The 20,794-nt window shown below is 46.5% G+C and overlaps 1 protein-coding gene across 5 annotated transcripts in view; it reads left to right on the top strand.

Moving 5' to 3' along the window:
* LOC115476154 overlaps positions 1-20,794 on the top strand; it is a 184,846-nt gene that overhangs the window by 94,173 nt on the left and 69,879 nt on the right. For all 5 annotated transcript variants that reach the window (XM_030212359.1, XM_030212360.1, XM_030212361.1 and 2 more), the window contains exons 6-7: positions 11,106-11,306; positions 12,916-13,475. In XM_030212359.1, coding sequence (XP_030068219.1) covers positions 11,106-11,306; positions 12,916-13,475 — 761 coding nt within the window. The remainder of the gene's footprint in view (positions 1-11,105; positions 11,307-12,915; positions 13,476-20,794) is intronic.

Genomic DNA, 20,794 nt, shown 5'->3' with positions numbered 1-20,794 from the left:
GGACGTCCTCGGTTTCCATTATCACCGAAAATCGGGGACGACGATCTCTAAGGTCAACCTAAATTTCGCGATTTGGACGTCCCCAACCGTATTATCAAAATGAAAGATGGACGTCCATCTTGTTTTGATAATACAGGTTTCCCCGCCCCTTCGCCAGGACGTCCTGCGAGGATGTCCTCAGGAAAACTTGGGCGCCCCTTTCGATTATGCCCCTCTATATGTTCCTCTCCTGTTGACCTTCTGCTCTATTACCATGGTGTTATTAGAGGCAATATGATTATATATTGTATTTGTATCTATTGCGGTAAACAGCTTATAGTTTGTTGATAGACAAGTTCTGAATCTGTAATTTTTGAGAACATTACCTGGATCTCCAATTGGAAGGAGATGTATTAAAGATACCCAGTACAGACCTTGATATTTTGGTAAATTTCAGTCAATCTCAAATCTCCCTTTTCTTGCAATCAGCTTCAACAAATTTTGGATACTAATTCCAGTTTGAATTGTGTAATAATCATAGCACTATAGCTCTTTAAGGGCCTCTTTTACTAAACCGTGCTAGTGATTCCCAGCTCGGTAATGCTGACAAAGCCCATTCACTTTCAGTGGGCTTCGTCGGCATTGCTGTGCAAGAATCGCTAGTGCGGTTTGGTAAAAGAGGCCCTTAGTGTCCACTCTTGATAACTGGCTCTCTGATTTCGGGAAAGGAAAACCTGTAGTGGTGGCATGTCTTGACATTACTGAAGTATTTGACTTGTGCCTCAATCCTTATTAAAACCTTGTTGCATTGGGCATTGGACCATCTAAAATTGATAGGTTGCTATTGGTGAAGTGAAATTAGCAGATTTGCTTGACTTTTGGAAGAAAGTCAGCTTTTTATTTCCATCAAGCCTTAGTAAATATTCTTTTAAAACTTTCTATTTTATATAATTTTATGTCAGTATTGTTTGCATTTATTTCAGATAACTGTGATTTGATTATGTTTGATGTTCTGTGAGACTGAAGATTATTTCATTTGTGAATGTGTTCTGCCTAGAACTTTTAATGATTGTTGGTTTATAAATATAAATAATTAAATAAATAAGTGTTCTTTGTGCTATTAGCCATTGCTAATAACACAAAGCAAGTGTGAAGTCCAGTTGCTGATCAATTGATTTTTGTAGTTTTCCATGAATGGGTGGAGAGATGTTAACTATCGGGCTTATTTTCAAAAGAGATCGCCAGCGATCTTCCGACACAAATTGGGAGGTTGCCGACGATCTCTCAAAAGCGGCGAAATCGGTATAATCGAAAGCTGCTTTTTTGACACCATTGCCGCTTTCCCATCACTGAGCCAGCGAAAGTTCAAGGGGGCGTGTTGGCGGCATAGCGAAGGCGGGCATGGGCGTGGCTACCAGATGGCCAGCTTCAGCGCATAATGGAAAAACAAAAGCGGCGTTAATGAGTATTTAGACGGTTTTACTTGGTCCTTTTATTTTCACGATCAAGCCTCAAAAAGGTGCCCCATCTGACCAGATGACCACTGGAGGGAATGGGGGATGACCTCCCCGTACTCCCCCAGTGGTCACCAACCCCCTCCCACACTAAAAAAATAAAAACCTTTTTTGCCAGCCTGTATGCCAGCCTCAAATGTCATACCCAGCTCCCTGACAGCAGTATGCAGGTCCCTGGAACAGTTTTTGTTGGTTGCAGAGGACTTCAGGCAGGCGGACCCAGGCCCATGCCCCCCACCCCTACCTGTTACACTTGTGGTGGTAAGTGTTGAGCCCTCCAAAACCCACTGTACCCACATGTGGGTGCACCCGTTCACCCATAAGGGCTATGGTAATGGTGTAGAGTTGTGGGGAGTGGGGGGCTCAGCACCCAAGGTAAGGGAGCTGTGCACCTGGGAGGTATTTTCAATTTTTTTTTTTAATTTTTAGAAGTGCCCCCTAGGGTGTCCGGTTGGTGTCCTGGCATGTCAGGGGGACCAGTGCACTACAACTGCTGGCTCCTCCCACGAGCAAATGCCTTGGATTTAGCCGGGGTTGAGATGGCCGCTTTTAGTTTCCATTATCACAAAAACAAAACCAGCCATCTCAAACCCGGTGAACTCTGGCATTTGGCCGGGCCAAACCATATTATGGAAAGAAAAGATGGCTGGCCATCTTCCTATATAATAATTCTCACCTCCAACAGGATGTGCTTGGGACCGTGCCTGCCAGAAGTGGTCTGCTAGGCAGGCATGCACTGACCTCAGTGACATCAGTGACAGACAATTTGGCAAAACAAAACAATCTGAGTGCTGGCCATTAGGACACAGGGTTGATAGGAGAGTTTTAAAAGACTGAAGGAACCGAGGACTTCCGGTGGAGCTGCCGGCCAAGATGGCCGCTGCACAGTAAGCTCCTGCAGTCGACGATCAGGGATCCCACTAGAAAACGAAATTTTTTTCTTCAAAAAAACAAAACTGCAATTGCCCCCTGTTGCGGAAAGGCTCCTGACTCCGAAAATGTACCGCGAAGTCTAAAACGAGCAGGTGGTACGGAGCAATTCAGCGTACCCGCGAGTAACCGCCCTTGTGAAAAACCGCGATCAGAACGAGAAGGAGAGAGTTACAAGGCTGAAACCAACAGCAGATCCAAAGTAAGCCGGGGAAAAGACACAGGCTGGCAGTTGGAATGGCGGGTAACTAGATTGGCAATCTAAGCGGACGAAGGGTGTGGGGAAAGCGGAAGAATGAGAACGGGAGGCGCGGAGCAGGGGGCAAAGAAATGATTAAGTTCGGCCCAAAGGACTGGAGTAGGCCACGAGGCTACTGAAGAAGGGCAGACAAACAACACTTTCAGATGCTGCTTTTGGTTTTCGCTTTTGGTTTCACATTAAAGCGCTTAACCAGGAAGAAGCACCCTAGCACATAGAAAGAGCATTACGAAGCTGAACAGGGGTTTATCAAACTGAAGAGCCGTTGGAAATAGGAGATTATTGTGAAACCCGGTAGCCACCCAGAAGTGGAGTTGAACAGCATTTATCTGCTTTTAGCAAACTATCAAACTGCTTAACAAGGAAGAAGAATCCTTTAATATAAAGAGGAGTAATATGAAACTGTGCAGGGATTTATCAAAACGAAGAGCTTGAGGAAACATGTGGAGAGTGAATTGAGACTTGGCAATTGCCCAGAAGCGGAGTGGAATAGTATTCAAACAGTAAGCAGTGTGATTAACAGGAGCAGACCACTAATCCTAACAGGCAGACAAAATATAACTGCCCCAGAACTTTTGTATGGCGACCAGAAGCTCCAAGAAAGAGCTAGATAAAAACGGGGGAACAAAAATGGCGGGGAAAAACTCGCCACCGTCACTATCAGTGAGCTCAGCCTGGGCCTCAGAAATTGTGGCAGAGGTGAAAATGGCAGTGGAGGACACTATGAACCACAAGTTACAGCAAATTATCGATAAGCTAGATGACATGGATCAAAGGTTCACCACTTTTACTACAGAGCTCCAGGAAGTCCAGCAACGACTAGGAGATGTGGAAAACTCTTCACAAGAAGCTTCAAAATCTATAGAGCACCTCCAAAAAACGGTATCAACATTAGAAGATAAAGTAGATGATTTGAAGAATCGCTCTCGTAGAAATAATCTCCGATTGGTAGGAATACCAGAATCCATTCAGGAAGCGGAACTGAGAGGCTTCTTGGAGCCTTGGCTTGCTAATATTTTACATAATCAGAGCGCGGCAGAACCGCTGAAGATAGAAAGAGCGCATCGCTTGGGACCGAGAAAGGAGACAAACACCCGCCCTAGGGTGGTTATTTTGCGATTGCTCAACTACCAACATAAGATGGATATATTAGCAGTGCTCCGGAAAGGAGGAACACTGGAGGTGGATGGACCCAAGATACTATGTTTTCAAGACTATTCCACTAAAGTATCCCTCCAGCGTAAGCAATTTTCGCAAATATGTGGGCGACTTCATAAAATGCAGATAAGATTTAGTTTGTTGTATCCAGCAAAACTCAGAATCCAGCATAATGGAACAACAAGATTTTATGACACTGTAGAAGCTGCGCAGGCCTGGGTGGAGAGATTAGAGGAAGACAACCCAAGAGCATCAAGGAAAACATGAAACAGATCCAAGAGTGACAACAGCGCGACTGAAGTAAAAGCAGGAAGGAACCGGAAGACTTGTGAATATAAGTGGATGTGTTTAATAGTTTTGAAATGTTGTTTACTGTCTATGTTGATTGCATGTTTGATAAGATGGGAGAAAAGAGAATTAATAACTGTTAGAGAGTGTGGGGTCCCTGGTCAGAGACACGGAAGTAGGGCACTCTAGGTGCCGTTAAGAGATGGGGAGAATGGGTAGAAGGGGGAAGGGAGGGGGAGGGGGGGAGGGGGGGAGAAGGGAATATGGGGAAACAGGAACTTCATGGTTAAAAAGGAGCACGACAACATAGGCAACATAATAGGAGTCACACGAGGAGTGTATGGCAAGGGAATTATGTTTAATCATAGGTGGGGGGGGTATAGGCTGGGATGCCCCCCAAACCTGCTTAGAGAAGATATCATAACCAAAGCTTTTGTGATGCTTGATAATACGTAATGGGTTTTAAAGTGGTAACGTGGAATGTGGGAGGTATCTCCTCGCCGATTAAAAGGCAGAAAGTGCTTCAAGCACTACATAAGCAACAGGCATCAATTGCATTACTTCAGGAAACACACTTAACAGCCAAGGAGCATGAAAAACTTTGTCGCTGGTGGGTGGGCTCATATTATGGATCCCCAGCGCAAGGGAAAAAAGCAGGGGTCATAATATTAATTAAGAAGGGGGTCCAAGTCATTACACATAAGACTATAGCGGACAAGGAAGGCAGATACGTATTGGCACACTTAACAATAGAGAGACAACCAGTAGTCATATGCAACGTGTATGCTCCCAATACATACAATAAGGCATTTTACAAAAAACTTTTACATCACTTAACGAGCTTTGAGGGAATTCCTATGCTGATAGGAGGGGATTTCAATGAAGTTGGAGACCCGACACTGGATAGATCTCAAGGGGGCAAAAAAAGATTAAGCGCGGAATCTAGAGGAATAAGTATGTTGAGTGAAGTCCTAGAATTGGTGGATGTGTGGCGCACTCTGCATCCCTTAGAGCGAGACTACACTCATTTATCTCATGCACATGCCACTATGTCACGGATTTACTATATTTTTATTTCTCGTACACTATTCACAAAAATCAGGGAGGCAGAAATAGGACCCATAACAATTTCAGATCATGCAATGGTGAAAATCAAATGGGATATATTAGAGGGAAGCCCTGGTCAGTTTCAATGGAAATTCCCTATTAGGCTTTATAAAGATCAGGGATTTCGGGAATTTATACTAACTAAATACAAGCAGTTTCAAGACACTAATCAGGAACACATGGTAAACCCAATACTATACTGGGATACAGCTAAGGCTGTACTGTGAGGTGAGATCATTGCGTATACAAGTTATCAGAAGCGGACACGGGAGAAGGAACTGTATAGGTTAGAAAAGGAAATAACGCGGACAAGGCGGGAGTACGGACGCCAACATGACATCACACTAAAAGCTAAACTTCTAGAATTGCAACAAACATTAAATGAAAGGCTCCACAATCAGGCCCAACGAAACCAAATGTACTTTAGATATCATCTATACAAATATGCAAATAGAAGTGGAAGGATGTTGGCCAGGTTAGCAAATCCTAGACAAGGCAATTATAAAATAAACACCTTGTATTCCTCAAAAGGAACTTTAGAAAATAAAGATGTTCTTATTAATAAAATCATGCAGGAATATTATCAGAAGCTGTACGCTCTTCCAGACCCACCCCCGATGGATAGTGAGATCTATTTGGCGGGGCAAGAGCTTCCGCAGATAGATACAAACAATCTGGAGATGTTGAACGCACCCATAACGACAGATGAGGTGTCATGGGCTATACAGCAAGGACCATTGGGAAAGGCCCCAGGGCCGGATGGCTATAGAGGAGAATTCTACAAAATATTGAAAGATGAAGTCGTTCTTCCCCTGACTTCAATGTTTAATGTCATAGCACAGGAGAGGCAAATGCCTCTCTCATTACGAACAGCGCAGATAATAGTACTCCCCAAGCCAGGACGGGATACACAGAAGCCTGAATCTTATAGACCGATATCATTATTAAATTATGAAGCCAAACTATTCGCTAAAGTGTTAGCAAACCGCCTTTCTCGAATACTTCCAGATATCATTGAGGAATCACAGGTGGGATTTGTACAGGGTAGGACGATCACTAAAAACATGAGGAAGATATTGGTCACCTTGGAAGCGGTGTCTACGCAGGCCACTCCATCGATATTAGTTAGTTTTGACGCCGAAAAGGCATTCGACAGAGTGGTTTGGGATTTTTTATTCAAAACTCTAGACGCTTACGGTATACGGGGGTTATTTCAGGAAGAGATTGGGGCATTGTACTATCTCCCACAAGCCCAAGTATGGGTAAATGGAATCCTGTCACCTCCCTTTGCTATACACAGGGGAACGAGGCAGGGATGCCCTTTGTCGCCTCTACTGTTTGTACTAACATTAGACCCACTGATTAGAGATATTCAACAGACACCGGACGTACAAGGGGTACGGATTGGAACAGAAACGTTTAAAATAGCAGCTTTTGCTGATGACTTACTGGCACACGTCATCCACCCTGAAACATCACTGAAGGCTCTCTTAGAATGTATGACAGAATATGGGGATTTCTCTGGCTTTAAGCTTAATTTGGAGAAGTCTGAAGTATTACAGAGGGAGGGAGTCCAACTAGGAGATTGGCATGAACAAACGCCATTGAAATGGGCGGAGGAATCCTTCAGATATCTAGGAATACAACTAGCGATGGACACTAATACGCTTTATAAACTTAATATAGACAAATTATTACAGGATACCAGAGGTTCTCTTGAGAAATGGAACCATCTGCTCATCTCGTTAATGGGCAGAATAAATTTATTTAAAATGGTTATATTCCCGAGATGGCTTTATATTTTACAGGTGCTGCCAATATATATTCTTGGGAAAGATTTAAACAAGCTAAACAGGATGTGTCGGAAATTTCTGTGGGGGGGAAGGAAGTCTAAATTACGATTTGAACATCTGTATGATGGATGGGAGCAGGGAGGATTAGGATTCCCTTGTATAAGAAGATATAACCAGGCGTGTCTTTTAAGACACTTCAGGGATTGGTTACTTAATACGAATCAACACACGCCACTTAGTTGGGAATGCACATTATTTAGGCCTTGGCACTTGAACTTCCTTCTTCAGGCGAAAACAAAGAGTTTGCCGCCTGAATGCAGGAAAAGTGTATTACTGCAACCATTGCGACGTATTTGGCAACATCTCATGCGATCCTGGAGACAAGACCCCAATATAAGTGATCAACTTCCGTTAAAAGGGAACAGGGATTTCCCCCCGGGATTAGAGAAAGGGATAGTTGAAAGATGGCAGGCATCAGGAATCACTTTGCTTGAGCATTTGAGGAATGAGGAAGGGGGATTGTATGGATTTCAGGACATGCAGCAGAGGTTTTCACTTACTAATAAAGATTACTATACATACAGACAATTACATCATTATTGGTTTAGTTTGGACCCAGCAGCCTTGGAAATGAGGGTGGGTCAAAGGCTGCGTGATTTTATGAGGGGAGACGCAAATGGACAGGTATCAATATCAAGTATGCATAGAGCTTTAACGAGGCTCAATCCACCTCGAGTATATGACAAGCTTAAAGACTTATGGAGTAAAGATTTGGGATATGAGCTGAAAGGCATAAATTTTGATAAACTGATTAAGGACATACCCAAACAAGTGAGTGGGGCGGAGCTGCAGGAGAGTCAATATAGGATTATACTCCGAGGTTACATAACGCAATCACAAGCAGCAAAGGCCGGATGGATATCCGATGCCCAATGTCCGAAATGCAGTAAAGAGAAGAACACTTTTATGCACACATTTTGGAGATGTAATAAAATTAAATCCTATTGGAAAGCAATACAAAACTATCTTGAAAAAATATCGGGGCAAAGGATGTTCCCCTCCTGGAGAGGGGTACTTTTGAATAAAAATGCATATGGAATTTCAAATAAAAATTTGGAGTTACTCTTCTGTAAGGCATACGCAGTGGGGAAGAAATGCATACTCAGACACTGGACACAGGAGGAGCCACCCTCAGTGTGGCTCTGGAGGAATAGATTACATGAGCTAATGCTGTGGGAGGCCAGATCGGTATTAAACAGCCCAAAGAGAAGGAAGCATTTTATAACTATATGGAACCCATACTTACAAAATATTTCTCATAAAGCAAGAAGTGCAGTACTAAATAAATTGGGTAAACCCTAATTTGAGAACACTTGGTCGAAATGTACTCCTTGTATAATTAGGTACAGATTGATGTTGGATGTTGAAAGAGGACTCCATGAAGTAAGGAGCTCAGAGCAGAGGCTATGAAGGGGGGGGGGGGGGGAGAGGGGGAGGGAGGGGGAGGGACATGGTTGAAGGGGAGTTATTGTTATATAAAATTGATGGTCACTGATGGAACAATTAAGATGTGTATAAATATCTATGCTGTATTGTTGTGACTTTAATCTGTTTGTTTTCTACCACTTTGTTTAATAATATCTGATCATCAATAAAAACCGTTTAAATATAAAAGACTGAAGGAACCGAAAGTGTTAAATGGGGGGAGGGGGGAGTTATGAACGACTGAAAGACATGAACATTTGGGAAAGGAAAACAATCTGATTGCTGGCCATTAGGACACAGGGTAGATAGGAGAGTTTTAAAAGACTGAAGGAAACGAAAGTGTTAAACTGGAGAAGGGGGGGGAGTTGTGAATGACTGAAAGACATGCAAATTTGGAACAGGAAAACAATCTCAATGCTGGCCATTAGCACACAGGGTACATAGGAGAGTTTTAAAAGATTGAAGGAACCAAAAGTGTTCAGGGCGGGGGGGGGGCAAGTTCTGAATGAATGAAAGAAATGAAAATTTACGAGAGGAACACAATCTGAATGCCGGGCATTTGTACACAGGGTAGATAGGACACTTTTTTAAAAAAATGAAGGACGTGAAAGTATTACATCTTGGGGGAGGGGTGAGGAGGAAAGCGGTGGGGTATTCGGATACTGGGCGTTAGGGCCACGGGGGTACATAGACTTTTGAAAGCCTAAAGGAACCCAAAGTGTGGGAAGGAGGAGGAAAAGGGGGGGGAGGGAACGGGGGGAGGGGCATTAGGAACATGGGAGGGGGCCCTGTCACACACTCTCATTCTCACACACACACTGTCACACAGACAGTCTCACTCTGTCACACACACCCGCACATTCACTCTGGCTCTCTCTCTCTCTCAAACATACACACTCCCAGGAAAACCTTGCTAGCGCCCGTTTCATTCGTTCCAGAAACGGGCCTTTTTACTAGTTTTCAATAATACGGTTCCGGCCAGCTGTTTGCGGCGCCGCCACAATAGATCGCCGGCAATCTATTTCGCCAGCACCATTCGATTATTCCCCTCTATATAAGGCAGAAATTGGTCACTTCTTTTGGAACAGGGCCCTTCCCATTTGGGGCTCTTTTTTTTACCTGCCTTCCAATTCTTTTGTTGTTACTTCAGGCCATCCTATATCATCAAGATTCGCCTTCAGTTCTCCCCATGTGCTGCTCAGTGGTGCTTAGCGGAGACCTCATATAAATGTCTTCAAAACCTTTCAGTTTGGTTTTAAATGATAGTATTTTTATCATACCAGTGTTTTTCCCAGTACCCTGAAGAACTGAATTGGATTCTGTCTACATAGTATATTTTAATATCACTCTTTTCTGTTTTCTTCATATCTCCAGTTTTTGTGCTTCTGCTGCTACTTTCAACTTATAATTTAACATCTGTTAATGCAACATCTTTCAGTTTGATGTTTTTGGATCTTTTTCATTATCTTTTATCTTGCTTCTCTCATGGGGGCAGTGTCCTAACTGTGCTAATTTTGCACATACTGGCAGTAATGAGCCTCACTCCTAAGCCAGAGTATCTTGCTGCCAAGTGGAGATCCAGATTTGATCCCTAGGCTCTCTAGTCCTTGCTAGCTTGAGGAGCAGGAATGCAGCAAAGAGGTCACTGATACTCACTGGTTGGAGAACGGTGTGATGTGGAGTGGGAAATTCCACTTATTACTGAATTGTAACGTTTAGTTTAGGATAGTTTAATAATCATGGCTTTTCAGACAAGCTTTTGAATAAGTAGAGAGAGTAAATGTCAGGCTTTCAGTAAGCTACAGAATCAAATTTAAAATCTTAATTTAATGAAAGTTAGCTTCCCTGCCTTCTCCTTGATGCCCTTTGTGACAGAACAGTGTGTGTTTTAAACCTGTAAAATTGCCTTTATTAATTCTTGAAGTGCATTTCTCTAGTTTGGCCAGCAGGTGGTTCATGTTTTATGTTAAAGCTGTTATAGAAAAGTGCATGCCCTCTTTTAGTTTCACTTAGGGGTCCTTTTACTAAGGTGCGCTGAAAAATAGCCTGTGGGAATGTAGGCGCAGGTTTTGGGCGGACGCAAAATCATTTTTCAGCGCACCTGTAAAAAAGGCCTTTTTATATTTTTGCCAAAAGTGGACGTGCAGCAAAATTTAAATTGCCACGCATCCATTTTGTGTCTGAGACTTTACCCCCAGCCATTGACCTAGCAGTAAAGTCTCATGCAATAACCAGCTGGTAATGACCTATGCATGCCAAATGGCACTTGGCACGCATCCGATACACACATCCAAAATTATTTGGCCACACATATCGGACGTGTGGCAAAAATGAAATTCCCGCAAGAGCCACGCGGTAGCCGTGCGGTAACTCCATTTTGGCACTCGTTGGGCGCTTGTAGATGCTTACACTGCTTAATAAAAGGGCCCCTTGGTGAAGAAGTGAATCTACAGTACTGTGAGCAGTATACTTTTAAAAACTTGTTGACTGGGCTCTGATTGACCTGGAGTTTGAACTTACCCAGCAGTTGGGGCAGCAGAGAATCATCATGGAACTGGGTGATGGTGCTAAGGACTGTTTTCTCTTCTACAGATTATAACCTAACCTGCCATAATTCTGCGCTAGTCTTCCATGCTCTTCTTCTTGGCAACTCGGTTCCACATCTGGCAAGCTTGACAGATGCTTTTGCTAGATTTATGGAGGCATCTCAAGATGTGTATGTTGGTATCAAGAAAGGCCAGGTGGAGAAGGCTTGTTTCCAGGATACCAGTACCACGTCTTCACTGTCTCCAGGTACCAAAGAACCCATAATGTGTTGATAACACTGAAAAGATCCAAGTTGCTGTGCTTTTTCCTTTACCCCTTCAGCTCTTTAAATTTCAGTAAATGTTGTAGGCTCTTACAGTCATTCTGTGGTGCTTAAGGTGTAGTATTAAAATGTTTGGGGGTACTATTCAGCCTGCAGTGGTAAGTGGCTTGTAAGCCACTCATAGCTGTGGGCTGAACTAACCCTGATATTCAATGCCAGGGCATGCGCCACTCCTGGCATTGAGTGTCCAGGTATGTGTGCTGATCCGGAGGTTAACTGGGCATCGACTGATATTCAGAATAGTGCCCGATTAACTTGGCACATAAAGTTAGAACAGTCTGTTTTCTGTCTTTTTTTCAGACTGAATATTGCTGCTAACCAGCTAAGTAATGGCTCTGGCTTCCCGGCCATAACCTAGCTGGTTAGGGAATGACTATTGACCCCTATGATTTTAAGTTTATTCTTATTTCTTCCTAAACTATAAATGGAAGGCCCAATATTCAAAGACAGTTATCTGGATAGCAGCACCTGGAAATGTCAGTGTTAGAAACTGTGATGCAGACAGTGGCCATTCCCCAACTAGACTACTGTAACAGCCTATATGTAGGCCTTCTTTGAGACCCAAATCTAGACTGCAGCTAATCCAGAAATTAGCAGCCAGATTATTTAAGGGTTGATGTTCAAAACAATTTAAACAACTAGGAGAGGCTCCTAGCTGTTTAAATCGGATGTCCAGGACTGACTGGGTATATTCAGAGGCACTTAACCATATAATGCCACCAAATATATCCAGTTAGTGCCTAAGCCAAACCAACTATTTTGTGGGTGGTCAGGGGTGGAGTTAGCACTTAACCAGTAAATAGGACCACATAAAACACAGTCTTATCGTTATCCAGTTTAACTTATCCAAGTAAGTGCTGAATATTGCACTTTTTCAGATAAGTGTTATCCGGCTATATGTAACCAGATATTCAATGCCAGTGCATGGACATGGCTCAGCATTGAATATCTGGGGGTACTGCTGGCGGACAAAAAAACACTGACTGCCACCGGCTGAATAGACTCCTTAATCTTTTGAAGGAATGTAAAGACCTGTTGGTTTGGTTTTTTTTTTTTTTTTTTTTTGGGGGGGGGGGTGATGAAACCATTGTGTGAAGAAACTTCTATGATGAGAATTAAAGGTTATACGATTGTTTATGGTGGGGGGGGGAAGAGAGAGAGAATGGTGCAAACAGATGTTTTAGGTGAACAGTGGTGGAATTGGTACAGGGGTTTTATGGCTTGGAGCTGAAATAGTAATAATAGTGTATAAATACTAAATTGGCTGTCTATGCTATGTTTCTACTACTACTACTATTTAGCATTTCTGCTGGAGAGTTTGGTAAATGAGCCTGTAGGTAGGCTTCTATGCTGGATTGGCTGTGGATGGCAATGTAAATTTGATATGTTTTTTAAAATTGATGATCCTGTGGCTGTTTGTTGCTTTTTATATTTTACATTGCTTCAGACAACATCTGCCAGGCAGGCGACTTAGAAAATGGTATAAATAGGCAATATTTTATTTATTCATTAATGTATTTATCTTAATTTCAGGAGGGGTGTCAGCAGTTTCTGTCACGGCTAATGGCACAGTTTTACCACCACCCGAACTCCTCCTGAATGAAGTGAATCCGGATAATCCTGGAGGCCATGAAGATGCCGAGTTTATTGAGCTGTTCCACCCAGGCCGCCGCTCTGCCAGCCTTGACCACTATTACCTTGTACTCTATAATGGGAAAAACAACCAAGCTTATGAAGTAGTAGACCTCACTGGCCATTATACCAATGAAATGGGCTACTTTCTGGTGGGAAGTCAGGGGATGGCTCCTAAACCTAACATCACCCTGCTTGCTAACACTATCCAAAATGGGGGAGATGCAGTGGCCCTCTATTACAGCACCACCCACAGGTATCGCAAAGGCATGGGTGTGACGGATGAGGGGCTGGTGGACGCTATGGTGTATCGGTCGAGGGCCTCAGATAAAGCAGAGAAACTACTTCATGTACTGACCCCAGGACAGGACATCTTGTATGAAGATGATTCTGTTGTCACTGAAGATGAGTCTTTGAGCCGCTGTAACAGCCTCCATCCCAGAAATCACAGCAGCTATCAGGTGTGGGACGAATGTGGTCTCCATCTTTCTGTCCTGTAAACAGTGCCTTGAAGTAACATGCAGTAGAATGCGGGGATGGGGCTTAGGTCTGTGAAAGCTTCCAGCTGATGAGACCTTGTAGAGCACACGGGTAGTGCTACTGCCCTGGTAGTGAGTGAAGGCTACTGCCGGCCTGAATGTTCAAACAGACAGATATCTATGATTTGTCCTGAATTTGAACATTTCCAAAAGAATTGCCTAAAGAGCAACAAGTTAAATAAGTATAAATTTCGGTCTGTAAAGTGCAAACCTGAGCAGTCTGTTCTACCAAACAGAACGGGTTATGCTATCCATTACTGTGTGAGAATTGATGAATTAATTCCCCTATGTTTTATGGTCTCTTGTGGAGACTTGCCAGTCATCCTGCTACATTTTAGCTTATACTTTCAGAGGTTGCTATATAAAAACTTACAGGAGTTTATAAGAATATTAATTAGGACCCCCCCACCCCTACACACAAAGCTAGAAAATTCCCAGCTGGTTTGAGGAAAAATGTAGTAAGAGGGGAAGGATAGGAGAAAGGTGGTCTATGGGGTAGATATTTAGCCAGTGGCAAAGAAGTTTTTTTAGTTGCTGCCAACGTTATTCCCAGATATTTAATGCCTGGCCATGTCTGGACATTGGCATTGAATATGGATTGATGCAGCTGGCTGTCTCTTGTGCAGTTACGTGCAATATACAGCAGTTAACCGCCTAAGCGATGCTGAATAAAGGTGGGATTGACTTTTATATGGTTTAATATGGCCACATAACTTAGATGATTAAGTGCCGAGTATCAGCACTTAACCACGTAAGTACTGCCTCTGCCCCCAGACACCCCACAAAATAACCGACTTTCACTTTAACAGTCAGTGGTGATATTCAGTGGCACTAACTGGTTAAGAACATATGAATATAAGAATACTGGGTCAGACCAATGGTCCATGTAGCCCAGTATTCTCCGAGGACAAGCAGGTTGCTTGTTCTCACGACTGGGTTGACGTCCACGGCAGCCCCCACCAACCGTAAAAAAACTTTGCGAGCGGTCCCGCACGCAGGGCACGCCCACCGTGCATGCGCGGCCGTCTTCCCACCCATACGCGACCGTGCCTGCTCAGTTTTTTTCTATTCCGCGCTGGAGAGAGACGTGTTACCGTCTCTCTCTTTGTCAGCCCTGGAAACCGGATTGCGGCCTAGCCGCGGTTTTTTCTTTGTTTCATACGCGTTCGCGTGTTTTTTCTTGATATTAAAAAAAAAAAGGGAGTTGTCCTCGTCGTTCTTAGCTGCGAGGGCGCTTCGTCGCGGCCTTGTGGCCGCACGGTCTTTTCTTTTTCGGGTGTGCTTTTTACCGCCACCATCGATGACTTTAACCTCGCCGACGCGATTTTTCTCTTGATGTCCTTGAAGGTCCCGAGCGGATTCAAAAAGTGTGGTCGGTGCGGCCGGCAGATCTTGCAGACCGATACCTACGCTTGGTGCCTCCAGTGCCAAGGCCCGGAGCATAATTCCAAGACGTGCACCTTACGGAAGCGGACGTCCGCTTACGGAAACAGACATAGGTGGCAAGGCAAGTTCTTTGGGACCGTCTTTTTGGAACTTGCGCCGGCCCTTCGACGTCGACCTCGACAGCATCGGTGTCGGTACCGATGTCGACAAAATCGGCACCGACTCTGGCACCGACCCCAGGAGTACAGGTACCTTTGGCCCGCCAGCCTGCCGGTGACGGCGGGGGTGAGCGGCCGCGCGGGCAGTCTGCCCCGGCCACTCACTCTACCCAGGGCCATCGGGACCGAACCCTGTCGGATCCAATTCCTCGAGGCCGGGGGGGGGTTCCACCTCCTCCTCGTCTCTCCCGCCGAGCGTCGATGACGGGCATCGAAAGAAAGCAAAGAAGCACGGTCATCGGTCGCCCACGGCGCACGGGATTGCCAGCTCCGATACTTCGAGGGACAACTCGACGCCCAGGAAGCGGCAGTGCCGGGAGAAGCGTTCCCCCTCGGTTGAAGAGGTGTCGCTGCGTCAGTCCGCGGGTACTTCGGTACCGTCTCCTGGACCCGAGCAGCTACCGGCACCCACACCGGCCCCCCTGCCTTTCCCGACAGCGGGCCTTGACGAGTGCCTCCGAGCCATTGTTCCCGGAATCCTGGAAGGGCTGATGCGCCAGGCTCTGCCGGCACCGGAGGTGGTTGTGCCCCCGGCGCCGTTGATGGAGGCGCCGGTGTGCTCTGGCCCGATGCCGAGGCCGCCCACCATCCGCAAGAAAGCGGAGTCCCAATACAGGATCCACTCAGACCCAGAGTTGATGCGGCCTCAATTGCCTCATGACTCGGCGGTCGTGGACTCTGCTCTCAAGAGAGCACAGAGTTCGAGGGATACCACCTCGGCGCCCCCTGGGCGGGAGTCTCGCACTCTGGACTCGTTTGGGAAGAAGGCCTACCAATCCTCTATGCTCGTGACCCGCATCCAATCATACCAGCTCTACACGAGCATCCACATGCGGAACAATGTGAGGCAACTGGCGGACCTGGTCGACAAGCTCCCTCCGGAGCAGTCCAGGCCTTTTCAGGAGGTGGTCAGGCAGCTGAAGGCGTGCAGAAAGTTCCTGTCCAGGGGTATCTATGACACCTGTGATGTGGCATCTCGAGCTGCGGCCCAAGGTATAGTGATGCGCAGACTCTCATGGCTGCGTGCCTCTGACCTGGACAACCGCACCCAGCAGCGGTTGGCGGGTGTCCCTTGCCGGGGGGATAACATTTTCGGCGAGAAGGTCGAGCAGTTGGTGGACCAACTACACCAGCGGGAAACTGCTCTCGACAAGCTCTCCCACCGGGCGCCTTCAGCATCCACCTCTGCAGGTGGACGTTTTTCCCGGGCCCGGCAGGCTGCACCCTACGCTTACAGCAAGCGTAGGTACACCCAGCCGGCCTGAAGGCCTCCTCAGGCACAGGGACAGTCCCAGAGCGCTCGTTCCCGTCAACAGCATGCGCCCAAGCAGCCCCCTGCGCCTCCACAGCAAAAGCAGGGGACGGGCTTTTGACTGGATCCATGGGAACATAGCCGCCATCAAAGTAGCCGTGCCGGACGACCTGCCGGTCGGGGGGAGGGTGAAAGATTTTCACCAAGTGGCCTCTTATAACCTCCGACCAGTGGGTTCTCCAAATAGTGCGGTGCGGATACGCCCTGAATTTGATCTCCACTCCGCCAAATTGCCCACCGGGAGCCCAATCCTTCAGCTCCCATCACAAGCAGGTACTTGCAGAGGAACTCTCCGCCCTTCGCAGTGTCAATGCGGTCGAGCCCGTGCCACCCGGGCAGGAAGGGCAGGGATTCTATTCCAGGTACTTCCTTGTGGAAAAGAAAACAGGGGGGATGCGCCCCATCCTAGACCTGAGAGGCCTGAACAAATACCTGGTCCGAGAAAAGTTCAGGATGCTTTCCTTGGGCACCCTTCTACCCATGATTCAGAAAGACGATTGGCTATGTTCCCTGGATTTAAAGGACGCTTACACTCACATCCCGATACTGCCAGCTCACAGACAGTATCTCAGATTCTGTCTGGGAACACGGCACTTTCAGTATTGTATGCTGCCCTTTGGGCTCGCCTCTGCACCACGGGTGTTCACGAAGTGTCTCGTGGTGGTTGCGGCATATCTACGCAAGCTGGGGGTGCACGTGTTCTCGTATCTCGACGATTGGCTGGTCAAGAGCACCTCAGAGGCAGGAGCTCTTCGGTCCATGCAGTGTACTATTCACCTTCTGGAGCTGCTGGGGTTTGTGATAAATTACCCGAAGTCCCATCTCCAGCCAGTCCAATCTCTGGAATTCATAGGAGCTCTGCTGAATTCACAGACGTCTCAGGCCTTTCTTCCCGAAGCGAGGGCGCACAATCTCCTGTCCCTCGCTTCCCAGACCAGAGCGTCTCAGCAGGTCACAGCTCGGCAGATGTTGAGACTCCTGGGTCATATGGCCTCTACGGTTCATGTGACTCCCATGGCTCGCCTTCACATGAGATCTGCTCAATGGACCCTAGCTTCCCAGTGGTGCCAAGCCACCGGGAATCTAGAGGATATCATCCGCCTGTCCGTCAGTTGCCGCAATTCGCTGCACTGGTGGACGATTCGGACCAATTTGACCCTGGGACGTCCATTCCAAATTCCGCAGCCCACGAAGGTGCTGACGACGGATGCATCTCGCCTGGGGTGGGGAGCTCATGTCGATGGGCTCCACACTCAGGGACTGTGGTCCCTCCAGGAACAAGATCTTCAGATCAACCTCCTGGAGCTCCGAGCGGTCTGGAACGCACTGAAGGCCTTCAGAGATCGGCTGTCCTACCAAATCATCCAAATTCGGACAGACAATCAGGTTGCAATGTATTATATCAACAAGCAGGGGGGCACCAGATCTCGCCCCCTGTGTCAGGAAGCCGTCAGGATGTGGCGTTGGGCTTGCCAGTTCGTCATGCTTCTCCAAACCACATACCTGGCAGGCGTAAACAACAGTCTGGCCGACAGGCTGAGCAAAGTCATGCAACCGCACGAGTGGTCGCTCCATTCCAGAGTGGTACGCAAGATCTTCCGAGAGTGGGGCACCCCCTCGGTGGACTTTTCGCCTCTCAGACCAACCACAAGCTGCCTCTGTTCTGTTCCAGACTACAGGCGCATGGCAGACTGGCGTCGGATGCCTTTCTCCTTCATTGGGGGAACGGCCTCCTGTATGCTTATCTTCCCATACCTTTGGTGGGGAAGACCTTGCTGAAGCTCAAGCAAGACCGCGGCACCATGATTCTGATAGCACCTTTTTGGCCCCGTCAGATTTGGTTCCCTCTACTTCTGGAGTTGTCCTCCGAAGAACCGTGGAGATTGGAGTGTTTTCCGACTCTCATTTCGCAGAACGACGGAGCGCTTCTGCACCCCAACCTTCAGTCTCTGGCTCTCACGGCCTGGATGTTGAGGGCGTAGATTTTGCTTCGTTGGGTTTGTCTGAGGGTGTCTCCCGTGTCTTGCTTGCCTCTAGAAAGGATTCCACTAAAAAGAGTTACTTTTTCAAGTGGAGGAGGTTTGGTGTGAGGGCAAAGCCCTAGAACCTCGTTCTTGTCCTGCACAGAACCTGCTTGAATACCTTCTGCACTTATCAGAGTCTGGTCTCAAGACCAACTCAGTAAGGAATCACCTTAGTGCGATTAGTGCTTACCATCATCGTGTAGAGGGTAAAGCCATCTCTGGAGAGACTTTAGTCGTTTGATTCATGAGAGGCTTGCTTTTGTCAAGGCCTCCTGTCAGGCCTCCTGCAGTGTCATGGGATCTCAACGTCGTCCTCACCCAGCTGATGAAACCTCCTTTTGAGCCACTGAATTCTTGCCATCTGAAGTACTTGACCTGGAAGGTCATTTTCTTGGTGGCAGTTACTTCAGCTCGTAGAGTCAGTGAGCTTCAAGCCCTGGTAGCTCATGCTCCTTATACCAAATTTCATCATAACAGAGTAGTACTCTGCACTCACCCTAAGTTCTTGCCAAAGGTGGTGTCGGAGTTCCATCTTAACCAGTCAATTGTCTTGCCAACATTTTTTCCCAGACCGCATACCCGCCCTGCTGAACGTCAGTTGCACACATTGGACTGCAAGCGAGCGTTGGCCTTCTATCTGGAGCGGACACAGCCCCACAGACAGTCCGCCCAAATGTTTATTTCTTTCGACCCCAATAGGAAGGGGGTCGCTGTCGGGAACGCACCATCTCCAATTGGCTAGCAGTTTGCATTTCCTTCACTTACGCCCAGGCTGGGCTGACTCTTGAGGGTCATGTCACGGCTCATAGTGTTAGAGCCATGGCAGCGTCAGTGGCCCACTTGAAGTCAGCCACTATTGAAGAGATTTGCAAGGCTGTGACGTGGTCTTCGGTCCACACATTCACATCACATTACTGCCTCCAGCAGGATACCCGACGCGACAGTCGGTTTGGGCAGTCGGTGCTGCAGAATCTGTTTGGGGTTTGAATCCAACTCCACCCTCCAGGACCCGATTTTATTCTGTTCAGGCTGCACTCTCAGTTAGTTGTTCTTCGTAGGTCAATTTCTGTTATGCCCTCGCCGTTGCGAGGTTAAATTGACCTGGGTTCTTGTTTTGAGTGAGCCTGAGAGCTAGGGATACCCCAGTCATGAGAACAAGCAGCCTGCTTGTCCTCGGAGAAAGCGAATGATACATACCTGTAGCAGGTGTTCTCCGAGGACAGCAGGCTGATTGTTCTCACCTACCCTCCCTCCTCCCCTTTGGAGTTGCGTTTTACTCATTCCTTTGCTTGTCATTCAACTGAGCGGGAACGGTCGCGCACGGGCAGGAAGACTGCCGCGCATGCGCGGTGGGCGTGCCCTGCGTGCGGGAACGCCCGCAAAGTTTTTTTCCGGTTGGTGGGGGCTGCCGTGGACGTCAACCCAGTCGTGAGAACAATCAGCCTGCTGTCCTCGGAGAACACCTGCTACAGGTATGTATCATTCGCTTTCTGCTTCTAGCAGTGGCCAATTCAGGTTACAAGTACCTGACAGAATCCCAAATAGTAGCAAGATTCAGAAATCCCAAAGAGTAGTAAGATTCTGGAATCCCAAATAGTAGCAAGATTCCATGCTATCAATCCCAGGGCAAGCAGTGGCTTCCCCATATCTATCTCTGTAGCAGACTATGGACTTTTTCTCCAGGAACTTGTCCAAATCTTTTTTAAACCCAGATACACTAACTGCTGATACTACATCCTCCGGCAACAAGTCCCAGAGCTTAACTGTTTGTTGAGTGAAATTTTAGCAGATAGATTTTCACAAGCAATATAAGTAGCCAGGAGCCATTTCTGGCCAGTTAAATTGCTTTGATTATTGACCCCTTTTTTTCCGCTCTTTTGTAAGATATATATTGTAAATTGTAAACCACCATGATCTGTGAAAATTTAGTATTATAACAAATTTTAATAAATAATAAACAGTAGTAAATTAAGGAGTCGGTATTCAGAGCAATTTTACATACCGGAAACAAGTTCTTGCAGCTGGGTTGAGTTGGATTTGGGATGACAGAGGGAAGGTTTTTGTTTTTTTAGAATAAGTTCATCATTCTGCATTTCGGAAGCAACTATAAGAGTACAAGTTCTCTCCAGCTAATTGAAGTTCTGATGATGGTCGTTGGAGGGGAAATGGGGAAGTTGGGGCTTTGTACGCTTCAACATACTCTTATACTTGGGCTGCCTTTCCGCTCTCACCCTTTTCTGACTATATTGTGACTTACATTCTGCAGAAGGATTCACTGGGGGAGGGGTTTCGAGGGGGGGA

This window comes from Microcaecilia unicolor, chromosome 8 (assembly GCF_901765095.1).
Source record: "Microcaecilia unicolor chromosome 8, aMicUni1.1, whole genome shotgun sequence".
NCBI classification, from domain to species: Eukaryota; Metazoa; Chordata; class Amphibia; order Gymnophiona; family Siphonopidae; genus Microcaecilia; species Microcaecilia unicolor.
The sequence above is the reverse complement of the archived record's forward strand: the minus strand, read 5'-3'. Positions and strand labels throughout refer to the sequence as shown.